The sequence below is a fragment of the Oryx dammah genome, unplaced genomic scaffold (assembly GCF_014754425.2).
Source record: "Oryx dammah isolate SB20612 unplaced genomic scaffold, SCBI_Odam_1.1 HiC_scaffold_14, whole genome shotgun sequence".
In the NCBI taxonomy this organism is placed as follows: domain Eukaryota; kingdom Metazoa; phylum Chordata; class Mammalia; order Artiodactyla; family Bovidae; genus Oryx; species Oryx dammah.
This window is the reverse complement of record NW_024070198.1, coordinates 22,182,947-22,198,902: the sequence shown is the minus strand read 5'-3', so window position 1 is coordinate 22,198,902 and position 15,956 is coordinate 22,182,947. Positions and strand designations below refer to the sequence as shown.

The following is a 15,956-nucleotide window of genomic DNA, read 5'->3' as shown; positions in this document are numbered from 1 at the left end:
CAAAAGAACTACAGGCAAAAGAGTTGTACCCACTCACAGTGAGGTTACTTGCCAATTCTCACACTTGGGTTCTCCCATTTTAAAGCCAGGCAGATTTCTCTGGGCTCCTTTTAATTTGTCCATGAGAGAGGTTAGCCAGTGAACCAAACTATGGAGGCTAAAAGCACTCTCCTCAGATGCTACTAAATCCCACCCCTGCAGCATGACAAAGCTGATCCAAATGAAGGTGCCATATATCTTCCTATTTTTTCCCTTCTTTTTCCAAGTTCAAGAAACTCACCTCTAATTGGAACTTGAGATGCTCCCTCATGCTCTCAAAGAGTAGGAAGCATACCCGGAGGGAAGCAGCATAAAGGTTCAGTCGCTCTACGCTGAGTAGCTGGAGATCACAGTAGGACGGGCCATTAGGTTTCTGAACCTGACTTTGGCTCAACCAAGAGAAAAGCAGGAGAGCAAACTGTGGGAAGTTGCCACCAAGGGAACTCTATATCTGTGCTCTGAGGGAACTCTGTATCCAGCCATTCCTATGTTCCCCCTTGGTTGCCAGCATCCCCGGGGAATTAATGGAGGCCTCTTGACTATGACTAGTGGTCAGTAGGGGAGGTAGGTTCTTTCCTGGGTCCTATACTCTTCACACAGATCAGCCAAACCTCCCTGTGTCCCTAGCCCTTAAGAGACCCTGAAAAAAAGCCAGGGGCTTGGCGCCCCTCTAGAAATCCAGTCTTACCTGGAATAAGTGGCGGCACATCTCATCCTTGATGAGGCCCAAGAGGGTTTGGCACTGGGCTATGGGGGCGGACTCAAGAGCCACTGTGAGCAGATGCAGTCCCATGTGGATCATAACCTCTGAGTTGTGGCGGTCGTGTGGGTTGGTCAGGGAGATGAGGAAGCGGAAGAGCTCACGGATGCAGGGAAGACCATAGGGGACCAAAGCTGTGCCTGGGAAAGGCCAGGAGGGAAGCGGGACTGCTAAGAAACAACTGGCTCAATCACAGGACTAACCTGCCCTGTATTATACAGAATATTTCAGATAAGTGATTCTCTTCCGGAAAAAAAAAAAAAATTTTTTTTCTAGGGCAGTAGGGAGACTAGTCTCACTCACTGAAGAGAATCAGAATTGATGATCCCACCTTTCTGTTAGAACTCTATTCTATTCTTCCCTTTCACTTCCTATTGTTAACCAAACCCCCTCTCTGTGTAAGCCAGGCAAGGGCTCCATCCAACAGTCCTCTGGCTTGATTCCATTTCCTCACTAGAAAATAGCCTAAGACACTGCCAGAAGACACCCTGGATCTAGGGTGGTTTAGGGTCAGACAGCTTAGTGTGTCGGATAGGGGAAGAGCCTGTCTGAGAGTACTCACCTTCTTTCTGAGAGGACTGTGTAAAGCGCACGCCCCGGGGATTGACGTAATCCATGTCATGGACAGACGCGGAGTCAGAGTGGTCAGCAGGGGATGTGCACTCCTCTAACACTTCAGGGATAGATTCCACAGATGTCGATTGGGCCTTTTCCACATGGGCCCCTTCCTGCTATGATCAGTCATGGGGAGGATATAGGAAAAAGGATGAGGCAAGAGCAACTTGAAACTTATTTCCCTTAAGTCTCTGTCCTCCAAGTATCTCTAATGGACTGTGGGTACAGGGCCAGCTCAGTGGGCTATGAATCACTGCAAGATGATTTAGGGAAGGAGTATGACGAAGGACTCAGAAAACATCACCTGAGGCAACACTGACCTATGGTGACTAGAACCCTATACCAACAGAGGACCTCAGGGGCTTGGGCTTTAGATCATTAATATCCAGAAAAAGCCATGACCAGCATCCTCACCTTTGCCAAGTACTGCCTGTATGCACAACTTGAAAATCCCGGGAGCTACCCACCACAGTGAGTCATGCTGTGTTTTTTTTTTCCTAGGCAGCACAGCTAATTCTAGGAAACAGATAATAACCCCTACTGCCCCAACCTTCTTGTGAACCAAGGCCTGGATAAAGGAGCCAAGGGACCAAGCCAATTCCCACAGCAGAAGACTGCATGGGGATCTTTAGAAATCAAAACCATACCTGTGGCTCAGGTTGCTCAGGAACCCCCAGCTCGCTGCTGCCAGACTCTGCAACTGTGCTGTACCCTGGAGAGCCAGGTTGCTCCAGGTCAGTGAGGTCCTCTTTGGAGGTGGTCTGGGAGGAGAACTCCAGACCACTGTCAGTAGAGGGGCTGACCACTGCTGAAGCAGTTTCCGAACTTGCAGAGGAGATGGGAGTGGGTACATCAATGAAGGGCATGCCACCTGCCAAATAAAGTAAATAAAGCTTAAAGAAAAGAGACTCTGGGAAACACCTACCCTCCGTGGTACCGTTTGTTTGCTTGTTTTTGCCTAGACTGCATATGCTGGTCTCTAAAGTAGTCAGAGTCCCACTGGAAGGAGAACAAACTTAAGTCACTGCAGAATTGCTAAATGGTCACAGTTTGACCTGACCTGGAATTTTTCCTTTTTGCCTTCTGCAGAAGGACCAAAGTGCCTCAGTTAGTTGGTCTTCACTGACACAATTCCTGAGAGAGGTAGGAACTTTTCTTCTATCTATTCTAATCAGAAGAAGCAGCTCAAGGTACTCACCACTGAGGTTAGAGGATAACGTGGTTCCACTGGAGGCAGGCTGCTCTGAACCTGGTATGACTTTGGTCATATGGCGTGGGGCCCGGGGAGATCTCTTCTGTTTCTTCCACTTAGATGAATCACTCATGCCTCCTGCTCTCATTTTCAGCTGGAAATATCATACCTCATTAGCACTGATATTCAAATTAAGATTCTATCCCTAGAAATCTCCCTTCTTTAGTTCTACTAGTCCCTAGAAAATAGCCTATACACCACATCTGTACCAAAGTAACAATCGAGACCATCAGAGCACAGTCCTAGTCCTCTAGCTGGCCTTCTACATTCGCCACTTTAAAGGTCAGCCTGGGAGCCTCCAAGTGCAAGGTGACATTCTGTTTTTAGGCTGGTCATTGCTAAGGTCAATCCTCACACATCACTCTGCTCCCTTGAATCCCAGGTAGCCATCCTGAGCCCTGTAGATGGTGCCCGACCCTTGTGCAGAAAGGGTAAGGGCAGGGGGTCCTTTGCCAGAAGCTGCAGATCTACAGGCCCTGGATCCCTGGGCTTTCCTCAACTACCTGCATAGAAGCCTTCGACTCCTAGTTCTTACCCAGCTATCACAGCCTACCTCTTCCCAGCCAAATGCTTAGCTTTCCTATTACTTCATGAACTGGGCCTAGATCCTAACCACATCCCTCACTCTTGATTGTCTACATCAAACAGGTCAAAGGTTAATTCCTTGGAATTATGGAAGGAGTGGTATCCCAGCTGACTTGTGGAGTTAAGGATGAAAGGTCATGTCATGTTGCTGCTCTGGTACTCCCAATTTCAGTATATAAATGAGCCCTCCTGTCCTTCTCACTGTTGGTCTTTCTAGAAGCATCTTTATGCTTTCCGATGCTAAGACTACTGATTTCTTAGACTCTTGCTCTATTCCTTTTCCCTCTCTCTTGCTATATTTCTAATCCCTCCTATAGTTTCTTTTTAGTCACAAAGGAAAACCTTTATCACCTGTTGACTACTTTAGGGTATAAATTTTCATGCATTTTTTTCCACTCTAAGTTCACAGCTACTTTGTTTAGGCTCATTTCATTTTCTTAATCCTGATGCCTTCTCAGTTATGGTTTGAATCTAATCCCCCTTCAGTTATATCAAACTCTTCCTAGACTGATGGACCATTCCTGGGATGGGCAATAGAAATTCTTTTCTAGGAACTATTAACATGACTATAAAAGAGAGTAGAAACAATTTTTTCTCCCTGCCTCTTTCTAAAGGCTGAATATACCCATGTTATCCTTGGCCTATTCAATTCCTTCTGCTATCTGAGAGACAGGGCCCCCTTCTTCCCCCAAGCCCTCCAGAATTGGGCTAACCTTTGAAGTTTTGCTTAGAAACCACATAATTTTTTCCTCCCTACCCATATCTCCACCCATAAAGGAGAGAGGCCCAACAGCTGAGCCCCACCTCCAGCTCTTAGTAACATAGCAACAGCCTAGCATTGGATTTACACTTTTTGTCCCTGCATCTCCTAAATGCCAGCAGTCATATGCCTAGAATAGAGCTTCAAGTGCTTTGAGTACTGGGGTTCCTGTGGTAAGCAGGAACCAGGATGCTCCCTCCGGGAACCACTGAAGCTCATCTGGATCAAGTCCATGGCAAAAGAAAATTCTGGAGGTAAGAGTCAATCAAACATACAGATAGGCCAGAAGTCCAAGAGATCAATGAGGGAAAACAGGAACCTCCTGGCTTAAACTGTAAACTGTCACTGAGCTCCAAAAAACACTCACATCTGGGTTGACTTGTGTGAGATAACTTTTCTCTCCAAGTGGCTCCCCAATTTCAGGAACTCCAGGTAGTCCCACTTTCAATGAGAAGCCAGTCACTGACATTCCTTCCCACACTAGGATCATATCCCTGTCTCCTTCTCCATCCTCTGCAAAGGCAGCTTTAACCTGATCATTTCAGTGAGTGTTCTCTGCCTCTTGGCTGGAGTAAGAATTGAGAGGCTGCCAGTTCTTACAAGTGTCTCAGTCCTTTAAAAGTATAGCTGTGCTCCCTGTTATAAGATCCTAAGGTGGGGGCTGGGGTGTACAGTTCATGAAACTCTTCATCTCCTTTTCCGTATAATTCTACTTCCAACAGACAATATAAGCTTTATTTAAAAAAAGGGGGCAGGTTCCAGCTTAATAAACATGGCAAAACGCAGGATAGCCACTGAAGAGAGCTGCAACTTGAGACTAGGCAAGCACAAATATGAAACTTTGAGACGAGGCAGACAGAGCACAAGCCTGCGGACTGCCAAGTGCACACACAGTCCATCTTCAATGACCTGGATGTCCACAGCTACACCTCTAGCATGCACACTCTTGGGATAGCTTAGATAGCCCATACTGCCTTCTCTCCTTCTCCTTCCTAAAGCAGGGATACGGGGATTAGAGTAATCTTTAGCTTGCACCTCTTCTAAGTTCCCCTACTTCTCAAGGACAGAGGGCCCCCTGGCAGATCACAAAGTATTTCCAGTGTCCTGGGCTAACCTGGCACCTGGCTCCTTTTCATCCATCTAGAGTCCTAAATCTTAGAATGAATCCTTTAATGGTAACCAAGGAAAAAAAGACCTCAACCAGACAGACTACCCTTTCCCTCAAAACCAAGTTCAATTATCCAGCTAGAATCAAGGACTGTGCTTAAGCTTTTTAATGCCAGCTCTGAGACAGAGAGAGGGTAGAAAAGTGAAGGGTCTTGTTTGACGGTCCCTCATAGTTCCCCTAGAAATGGTAGATATTAAGCCTCCTCACAAGATGTCAGCAGGACCCAGGCTCTCTATCTAGGTTCACTACACAATGTGTTACCAGTTCAAGGCTTCCTTCTGCCTCCAGGCAGCCAGATGCCCCATGAAAATTCCCAACACTGCAAAGTTAAAAACACATGTAGCTCTTCCAAAGCCATGAGATATTACTAGGGAGGGGTAAATTGTGCTCTACACAGAGGACAATGGGACCCAGATGTTGCATATAAAAAATAAACATTTAAATAAATAAATTAAAAGGGGGTAAGGAAAGGGAGAGGGAGAGAGACCTTGAGGTTCTTAAAGAGTAGTACCCTCTCTAACTGGTTCAGGGCTTTGGTCTGCTCCCCACTATTTAGCTCCAGTTTGTTGAGGAGACATGGAGAAATCTGTGAAAGACAGGCAAACGAACGATTTAAACAGAGTGAAATAAACTCAGACACAAGCCAACAGGGCACAGGGCAGGATGGGGATGGATGGCAGGGGAAATGGGAAGGTCAGGTTCATGCACCAAGTAGCCAAGGGTCAGCTTCAAGGGCAGAAGCTCGTAGGGCTGCAAGCAGAATCCTCATCAGAGGCCTGTGAAGTCTAGGGCTTCAGTTTAAGACAGAAAGAGGCCATTCTTCTGAACACCATTCTTCTCCTAGCAGTTTGAGAATCTTCTGATCTGGAGTCAGACTTGATTTATCTTGTCAGAGGCTAGCCCAAGCATGAGCCCAGTCTATTCCAGCATCAGGGGATTTTAGGTATAGCCTCTCTAGGTCTCCTTCCTGCTGACTGGGCCCTGAGGGGATGGCAGGACTGTTGCCTTTATCAGCATACATTTTTTGCCCAGCCTGATGGGCCTCACCCAGATTCCATGAAGGACTGGCTCACTAGCTTACATGGTGGGTCAACAAAGACAGGCTAGAAAGGAAAGGCTGGGGAAGGAGAGGTACTTGGGAAAGAGGTACCTGGAAAATTTCTTGGTAAATGAGTGATAACTATTTCTAGATTCCAAGCAAACCTGTCTAGGCAAAAGCATACTTTTGCTAAGCAAGGGTATCCAGGAAAATCCCAATAGCACAGAAGCTGGGAGACTGAAGTCTGGGTGAGGGATAGCAGATACCTTTTTCATGTTGGTCCCCATATAGTTCTTGGGTTCTTCTTTAAACTGAGGTAACCTGTAAGATAAGAAAATCCCATGGACTGTAATTAGGGATAACAACAAATATTCCCCTTCATGCCAGCCACAGCCCAAAGATGCTCTAGGTCAGAGTCTCTTAGGAAAAGCTAGAAAAAGAAACAGGCTAATTTCACCCTTTTCAGAGCTTCATCGAAGGGGCACAGAAATTGAGGAACATGGAACACAGACACGTTCTAAAAAAGAAGGTAGTTGTCATGAGGGAAAGGTGACTAAGTACCCTCTGGAGTGCAGAGGCTCTTTTCATCTTTAAACTGATACTCTCCTGCTTGTATTCACCTGGCAGATATTGCTGAAAGGCATGATATGGGGAGAGGGCAGTCTATTAAAACCCCAGGAGACTGGGCACAGGGTCAAAGTGAAAGGCAGATGAAGTTTTGAAACCAGTAAATTTGAACCTGCGAAGTAGGAAACAATTAGCAGCAGGGTCCAGAGGCAAATCTAGTCTGTGGGTAATAAAGATTATTATTTACAGATTGGAGAGCAAAAACAAATCCCAGGTGGAAGTGTGTGTGCGCGTTTTAATAGACTATTTAAAAAAGCAATCTTAGTTCACAGTACACTGATTTCCCATATAACCCTTGCTCCCCTACGTGCATAACCTCCTCCATCATCAATATCCCTTAGGGGAAGCTGTAAAGTGCTTGCCTCAGGGCTAAGTTGAGGGCCTTGATGAGGGTAACCAATGGTTTTGGATTGCAAGGATATGGGACTTTCAGTGTTCAAATGGGGATAGTCAGGCAAACCAGGATTGCTGGTTACCCTAGCCATGGTTCTTCCTCACAGAATCTGGACTGAGCTCTGGGAGCTCAGCAACCTGCTCCAGGCTCCCTTGAGTTTGGTTTCCTCTGGGTTTCCTTTCCCAGCTGCTACCTGCACAGAAACTGACACAAGTTTGGGAGGCAGAAGTTCTGTCAGCCTAGATCAAACAACCCTCTGCTTCCCTCTGAGGCCAAGCCAGCTCCCTTCTCCTTCTCCCTTGCCTGGTAACCCTGTGCCCAGAGAATTACTCCCATCCACAATCTCAGTAGCCTCTGATGTGGCTGTGGGGTTGGCCAGGTCCCTGAAGTGGCTGTGTGGAAGCAGGCAGGCTCAAGAGGCCTGGGCAGCCGGGCTGAAGCAAACAGCAGCAGGTTTACCTTGTGAAGAGCAGCTGCACCATGTCTACGAGAGTGTGCTCTGCGGATTTTCTCAATAACTCTGCACAGGCAAAAACAAATAACACAGGTGTCATTACTTGCCGTGCTATTATCAGGAGGCTTCTCAGAGCAGACTCCCCTCCAAACCTTGTTTACTAAGGATTATACCAAACTTATTAAAAGCAGCTCCAGCTCAGCCTGGCAGCCTTAACTTCACTGACCCACTAGATGGCACTACTGAGTCAGGGAAAAAAGGTACAAGGGTATGTTCTCAGGGGTTGTAGGCCGGTGTCAATCCCAGAAACCTCGAGGGAAGGAGATCTGGTTCTGGGCTGAGTCAGTCTGCGATCTAGCCCAATTCCTGCCCTGGCACAAAGAGTTAAAGTCTCTTCTAGCCACACAACAAATTGTCAAGCACAGAGACTTCAAGATCCCTATGGCTCCACAAGGTACGTGATGGAGAAGTCATGAGTTTTCTCTCTCTCTTGGGTTCAGAGACAGCATCTATATTCATACTCACAGATACTGCCCCTAGGAATGATGACGGGCCCAGTATTCAAGCACCTACCACTGAGCCTCATTTCAAAGCAGATCCGGAAGCAAGACTGCATAATCTCACACACAGATTCATTGGTTAGGTGGGCACCTACTGGGGTCAGCAACAGAGTCCGCAGTACCTACCAGGAAAAAAAAGGAGACACTATGATAAACAAGACAGGCTGGCTGAAGAAGGGGGTACATGAGGGGAGAGAAAGTGCCTCCTGTTTCTCTAGTCTCCTATGGAAGCACTCAGGGGTGAGAAAGAGGTTAGCAAGAATGCTGACCTTGCTTCGACTTGGTGCTGGTGGTCGAGTCTCAGGAGCTTATCTTAGGAGCTGTGTCTTTACGTTATATGACCTTGACATAGTTCAGCACTCATTTCTGCCCTAGCCCACAAACCCAACGGATGGATGGCACAGGTACAGTCTGCCAGAGGTACAAGTGTATTAAGGGTTCCGGTTATTTGATATCAATATCAAATTTAAAGCTTTTTAATTATTTTCCTTAGAAAAAGCTTTTACTTTGGATATGGAGCAGCTTGTTTGGAAACAAAGTAGCTCTCTAAGCCTCAGTGGAGTCAAAACACAGCTTCACATTGCTGGCAGGCTCTGGTAAGTAGAGCCGGAGGCACCAGCTCCTGGCCATTAGCCTAATTGCTGTTCCCCTCCATTTACCTGAAGGATTTTCATCAGGACAACCTCATCGCTGGCAGGATCTGTGCCCACAAAACGGGCATGGGTGACAGCATCTGCCATGTTCTCCATGCCCTCTGCTGTGCCCTCATGGGTGGGATCTGCTCCAGCAAAGAAAAAAAAGAAAGGATATGAAGAGGAGAGACAGAAAGTCAAGACGTCCTGTGTAGGGTCTATTTTGAGAGACTTTAGTTTTCTCCTCTTCAATTCTCTAACCCATGGCTCCTTGAATTACCTGAGAGTTTTTGCCTGTAACTGGCTGATATATGTTGTGCCTGTCTCAGCACAAACGCTACTGTGTAAAAGTGGTTCTCAATCACATATCAGAATCATCTGGAGAGCTTGTAAAAAATAAAAATTGCTGGCCCATACCCCAAATTTTTGATTTAGTATGTCTAGCATGGGGCCTGAGAATCTGCAATTCTAAAAAGATTCCAGGTAAAGTTAATGCTGCTGGTCAGGGGACCACACTTGGGAATCAGTGATGTAAAGCTACTCACTTGATAGAGGAAGGATCTGGAAGTTTGAGGTTTTGGCCCAGAGCAAGTGCCTGGGAGGGCCAGAGCTTTGAATACCAAGGTTGAAGCCTTTCTCTTTTCATGTGTTCTCTTTCAACACATCTCTCTGATTGCTTTTGGAATGCAATATTCTGGTGCAACTGAGGTAGGGGAGTAGAGGGAAAAAATGGACAGTCACTGCTGCCAATATGCAGATCTGGGTGCTCATTACAGCAAATCAGAGAGCACTTCCTGCTTTGGTTTCATGCTTATTAAAAACAGTATGTCATGGACAAATATCCTTAAATAAAGATTAAGGAGTGACAGGGGACAAACTGAAGAGGGCTGGAGGCTAGCTAACTGGGAAGCAGGAGAGAGGAAGACCTTAAAGTGTGAATAAGAAGGGAGATGCCAGCTCTGACAACCACACTGGGGTAGAAGCTAACACAAATGTTGCCAAGGAGGAAACTGCTCCCATTCATGATTTAAATACCCATAAGGAGTAGACAAAGAAGTGACCTCCATCAAGGCTTCAAGGGTTCTCCAGAACAGCCTGGATTGTTCTTGAGGGGCCCAAATAGGAAAAAAAAGATGGGGATATGACAAAAACTTTGTGAGCGACAGAGAAAAATGCTCCAGAGGTGACATGGTGTAAGGTAAGAGAACCTCCTAGTTTTAAAGTATAGGAATTAGAAGAAATTCTCCATTCTCTTTCCTTGTACCTGAAAATAATGGAGTTCCTGAATTTGAAGCTCAGAGGATGGCTGAGAAACCAGAACATTTCTCTTTCAACAATGAGCCAGAACACTTTCATCAACTGTGATTGGTTTTCATTTTTCTCTTCCGTCCTGGTTAGTCTCTGATACCTGGTCAAAGACTCTCATTGTCCTATTTACTTCATGCCTCTACTCAGCATCATGAATGGCTACTTTAGAGGTCATGCAGAAAGAAGCCAATTTCATGATGATCTATAGTAGAGGAAGCGACCCAGCTCCTTCTATTACCCAACTCTCCATGTTTCTCTCAATCAATACAGAAAATCTTATACTCTCAAGGCAGTTGCCTGAGTCCTCTCTCACAGGCCTGCTGGACAGAGTCCATAGAAGGACCTTTCCTTGCTCAGAAAATCCAGGACCTTCTTGGTGCCGTGTGGGTGTTTCAGAGCTCCTAGTGGATGGCAGCCTTGCTCTCACCTCACAAACTTCTGGGGGTTTATTTCTTCCCTTCTTTCAGTAACCTCCCTAGTTAAAGTGGTTTAAGCTCTATTGATCTTTTTGTAGCTCTTATCCTCTGAGCTTGAATGAAGTAGCAAACTTAATTTTCTAAAAAGGCAAGTACAAGTGACAGGTCCTTAGAACCACAGGCAGGGCCTCACAAGCCAGGCAATCAGAGGCACAAATCCTGATCTGGCAGCTGTGTGGGGCCAAATAAAAGGCTGGTCTTTGGAGTAGGATCTAAAATAATCCTAGAAGCCTTCATCACAGGATTGAGAGATGGAGGGCAATTCCTTCAAGAAGGGCAGCCTAAACAAAAGATTGGTTCACTTAACAGACCTTATCTTCCCCAGGACCTCTTCTTTAGAATCTCCTCCTTTCCTGGCCACCCTGGAGAAGACTGCAGGGAAATTTGCCAATCTCATCTCCTTTGCCTTCTGGCTTTCATACACTCCTTCCTGTTCCTTTTCTCATGCCCACTGCAATCACCACCTCCAGCATTCTCTTTTCCCACCACAGGAAACTCCAGTGACCAGCTGGCCTGAGGTCTCCAATGACCAGCTTGTCTGCCAAGCCAAGAAAGGCCAGACAGTAACACTGAGAAAAGAGCAGAGAGAGAGAAAAGGCACAGAGGGCAGCTACTGGAGGCCATGAAGAGAGATGACCTGCAGGTGGTGCTCAGGGCAAGGCTCTAAGCAGCTGGGCCTGATTTTTGCTTAGGACAAGTATGAAGCTAGGACCAGGGTGCCTGGAGAAGCTGATGCCCCTATTCAGAACCTAGCTGGCACCAGCATATTTGCTCCCAATCCTGAATGTTCAACTAAACAAATCCAATTTTCTAGAAAAGATAGAGTTTTCTTGCCTTGAACTGAAGGTGGTTTTCCTTTCTTGCTAGCTACCTGAGCTGCCACTTTTCCTGTCTCCCCACTTAGAAATAAGGATAGCTGCACGTGTTCTGTGTTGCTCACGACTGCACATGGGCAGACAACAGGAGAAAAAGAACTCAGGATTTTGAGTGACAAAATCAACTAAAAAGAAATTTTAAAAATACACCATAAATAAATTCAGAGACAAACAATAGACTAGATAAAACATCTGGGCTAGACTGAGAGAAATCTGTAACACTATGATAGATAATGGGTTAATATTCTCACTGTACAAGGAAATTCTACAAACTGATAAGAAAACCAAAGACAACTCAATAAAGGAGAAGACATTCAAATTTCAAGTACAGGAATCTGTCATACAAAAGGAAATTTTATAACAAAGCTATGTGAACAAGGAAGCTTATTTCAGCATTATTGATAATGGCTCAAAATAAGAAACAATGTGAGCTTCCCTGGTGGGCTAGTGGTTAAGAATCGCCTGTCAATGCAGGGGAAATGAATTTGATCCCTGGTCTGGGAAGATTCCACATGCCCCTGAGCAACTAAGCCCGTGTGCCTCAACTACTGAGCCAGCGTGCCCATGTGTCTAGAGCCTCTGCTCCCCAACAAGAGAAGCCATCACAATGAGAAGCCGGTGCACCACAACGGAGAGTAGCCTGGGCTCACCATAACTAGAGAAAGCCCATGTGCAGCAAGGAAGACCCAGCACAGCCAAAAATAAATCTTTTCTAAAAAAAAACCAACCAAACAAACAGAAATAACCTAATATTAAATATTTTCCAATAAGAGAATGATTGAGTGAACTGTGTTATATCTATACTATAGAAATTATACAGCTACCAAAAGAATAAAAATCTTACCAGGGACTGTGAGGGGCAGGGGAAATGGTGTATTATTGCTTAATGGTTAGAATTTCTTGTCTGGTATGATGAAAATGTTTGAGAAACAGATGGTGGGGATGGCTGTACAACACTGTGAATGTAGTTAACGCCACTGAATTATATACTTTAAAATGGCAAATTTTATATTATGTATATTTTATTACAATAAAAAAAGAACATACAAACTTCCAGTTATAAGATTAGTAAGTTCTGGGGATGTAGTGTACAGCATGATGACTGTAGTTAACAATGCTGTGTTGTATGTTTGAAAGCTGCTGAGACAACAGATCTTAAAAGTTCTCATCACACAAAAAATTTGTTACTATGTGAAGTAACGGACTTAACTAAGTATGGTAATCATTTTGCAACATATGCATATATCAAATCATTATACTGTACATCTTAAACTAATACAATGTTATATGACAATTATATCAATAAAATTGGAGGGAAAATAATAAATCAGATAGATAATTATGTACACTGTTTTAATACTATTAAATGAAAAAAATTTAGCACACAATTCTATTTTTATTTCTTTTTAAAAAGAAGTAGAACTTTATATATATTTATATACATGTATGGAAAGGTATAGAAAGATTCAAACCTTCCTATTAACATCATTTACCTAAAGAAGGATGAGGAACATTGAGAGAGACCATTAACTTTTCTTGTAGTCAACTCTTTATTATTTATCTTCTTAAAATAATCATACATGATACTGGAAAAATAAAGATAAACTAAAATCAAACCTCCAAGGGCATCATATCCTTTGTGCCTCCAAAGCACAAAGAAATCAGTAGTACCAAGGAAACCTCCTCTCACTCCCCACTCTGTACAACCTCAATCAATTAGTGTGATAAGTAACCAAAAAAACAATCCTATTTCTTTTCTACAAGGAAACAGATAGCTGGGGAAAACTTTCCAGCATCACCAGCTCATTGCCTAAAGCCTGACCACCCTGGAAATGGCAAGGAAATGAAAGGGTGTGGTCACTCAAAAAAGCCCAAGTGCTTACCTATGAGTGCATAGGACAGGAACTTGTTGACAGAGGTGAGTGCAAGTCCAGTTATAGGGCCAGTGGTATCTTCAGAGCGAATTACTTCCAGAAATGGACGAAGGAATACATTGGGCTCAATTTCTGAGAGTTCTGTAAGAAAAGAAATGAGCATGAGGAGGTGCCATCTTACAAGAAACTACATGTAGAAAGAGGCCATTTTGTCTGTGCTGTGAGGCAAAGTTCTTAGTTGCTGTGACCATCGTCCTCCTTCTGGATTATCTTGAATCACACTCCAGACACTATGTTGTTTTGTCTGTAAAATTTTTAGTTTGTAGCTCTAAAAGATTAAAAAGCTTAAAAAAAAAAACCCCACAGTATCATTACCATGTTTAAAAATTAACAATAAGTTAATGGTTAAGACAGTAAATTTTATGTTTTTAATATACATATATACACACACACACATACATATTTCAAACCACAGTTTAAAAATTAACAGTAATCCTTTAATATCATCAATACAGCTGGGTCAATTTTCCATGTCCATTTCACCACCCTCCGTAGGGATACACAGGTAAACCTCATCTTGGGTACAGCCAACAGGCCAAAGAAATCTCAGGATGAGCTGCTGTCTTCAGGTCTTTTGTAGTTATAATCAAGGTCACTTCTCTCAGAGATAAAGAATGCAGCACATCCCAGGAAGCTGAGGGGGAAACTTGTGGTTTACAGTCCCTTGCTGAAAAATAATTTTAAAAAGAACAAAAGGCTGTGTTGGAGGCAGTTTATAATCTATGGCCAACCTGGACAGCATATTAAAAAGCAGGACATTACTTTACCGACAAAGGTCTGTCTAGACAAAGCTATGGTTTTTCCAGTAGTCATGTACAGATGTTAGAGTTGGACCATAAAGAAAGCTGAGCACCAAAAAATTGATGCTTTTGAACTGTGGTGTTGGAGAAGACCCTTGAGAGTCCCTTAGAATGCAAGGAGATCAAACCAGTCAACCTTAAAGGAAATCAGTCTTGAATATTAATTGGAAGGAGCAATGCTGAGGCTGAAACTCCAATGCTTTGGCCACCTGATACGAAGAATTGACTCACTGGAAAAGACCCTGAAAGACTGAAGGCAGGAGGGGAAGGGGACAACAGAGGATGAGATGGTTGGATGGGATCACCAATTTGATGGTTATGAGTTTGAGCAAGCTCTGGGAGTTGGTAATGGACAAGGAAGCCTGGCATGCTGCAGTCCATGGGGTCACAAAGAGTCAGACACCACTGAGCTACTGAACTGGACCAAAAGGTTCTAATCACTCTCCAGTCTTCTTTCAGTCTACAGTAAGTAAAGGGCTAACTACCTTGAGATGATGAGGCAATTCATGATCTTTATTTTACAGATGAAAAAAATAAGGCTCAGACAAGACATGACTGACCCCAAATCACACAGCTAGTAAGAAGCAGAGCTGGAATTTGAACCCATACATATGGTTCTAAAACCTGCAAAAACATTACATCTATTCTACTTAATTGTCAGCACAAACTCCTGAATTTAGGTTTCATTCCAGGTCTAAGAAGCTACTCTATACTGGACTTGCTCAGTACCCTACTATGCCTGGGGTTTAATTTTTGTTTTTCTACGGCAGACTCTAGCTTCCTAAAAGGATTCCTAAACAGACTGGAAAGACTTAGCGACTGGATAAGGGCTGCCCCACCTTTAGAGACAAAAGGAAGCTGGTTTCCTAAGCACCTTCATTTTCATGCAAATACAAGGAGCTTCCCACTCAATTTCTACCACGCCCCTCTCAGGGTAAATATTCCCTGGCCCGGCTGCTCCTCAGATTAATGCTTTAATTAATTGGCAGATTGGGTAGCATTTGCCAAGCTTGTCTGTATAGTGATCACATCAGCTGTATAAAACCTGCTTTTCATCCCCCGTTACCCCCACCAAGAGACGTACAATTTGCAGAAAAAGCCTAGAGAAAGACCTTAGTGTGTGTGTGTAAGACGGTAAAGCGTTCAGATGTAAGGAATAGAAATATTTGGGAAAACTAAAACATATAAAATACCTTTAAAAAGCAGACTGAGAAAATTAAAGTCATCTAGTTCTGCTGCTTTAGGAACACAACTCTATTACGAACAATTTGGTTTGTTGTTTAAAAAAAAATAGGTTGGGAATATTTGAGATATGAAACTGTTAAATGGAAAAAAATCTTTTGAGATGTAGGATAGGGAACAGATTTTTCTGAGCATTCACCCAGTTGCTATACCTATATTTGCTTTGTAGTCAAAGACGTGGGCAATTTTACAACCAGCATTTGACACTTTCAGGGTGAAGTATATTCTGTTTCTTTTTGTTTGTTTTTAAATTTTTTTAATTCGTTAAAACTGACTCTTTGAGTCCTATAAATTTTAACACACACATAGGGTGTGGGCTCCCAAAGCCAAATGACTTAATGTACCAAAGAGAAGTTTCTCTACTGTTCTCAGTAGGCTTGAAATTGATGGAAGTGTGATCTGTCTCTGCAGGGCTGCTTCAGCTGAAGGTTTCGAA

General features: G+C 43.9%; 1 protein-coding gene across 10 annotated transcripts in view; it reads right to left on the bottom strand.

The window, feature by feature from the left end:
- The window catches only part of GBF1 (golgi brefeldin A resistant guanine nucleotide exchange factor 1), a 123,956-nt gene that overhangs the window by 18,772 nt on the left and 89,228 nt on the right, over positions 1-15,956 (bottom strand). For 7 of the 10 annotated variants that reach the window (XR_005723494.1, XM_040254266.1, XM_040254269.1 and 4 more), the window contains 10 exons: positions 13,428-13,559; positions 8,913-9,031; positions 8,267-8,375; positions 7,699-7,759; positions 6,485-6,539; positions 2,613-2,760; positions 2,062-2,285; positions 1,362-1,530; positions 728-939; positions 281-379 (listed from right to left, as the gene is read on the bottom strand). Coding sequence is in view for 9 of the 10 variants with exons in the window: in XM_040254266.1 (XP_040110200.1) it covers positions 281-379; positions 728-939; positions 1,362-1,530; positions 2,062-2,285; positions 2,613-2,760; positions 6,485-6,539; positions 7,699-7,759; positions 8,267-8,375; positions 8,913-9,031; positions 13,428-13,559 (1,328 nt within the window). In the remaining variant the exon portion in view is untranslated. Of the gene's footprint in view, positions 1-280; positions 380-727; positions 940-1,361; positions 1,531-2,061; positions 2,286-2,612; positions 2,761-5,666; positions 5,766-6,484; positions 6,540-7,698; positions 7,760-8,266; positions 8,376-8,912; positions 9,032-13,427; positions 13,560-15,956 lie in introns of all 10 variants that reach the window. The other 3 variants (XM_040254270.1, XM_040254272.1, XM_040254274.1) reach the window with 2 other exon arrangements.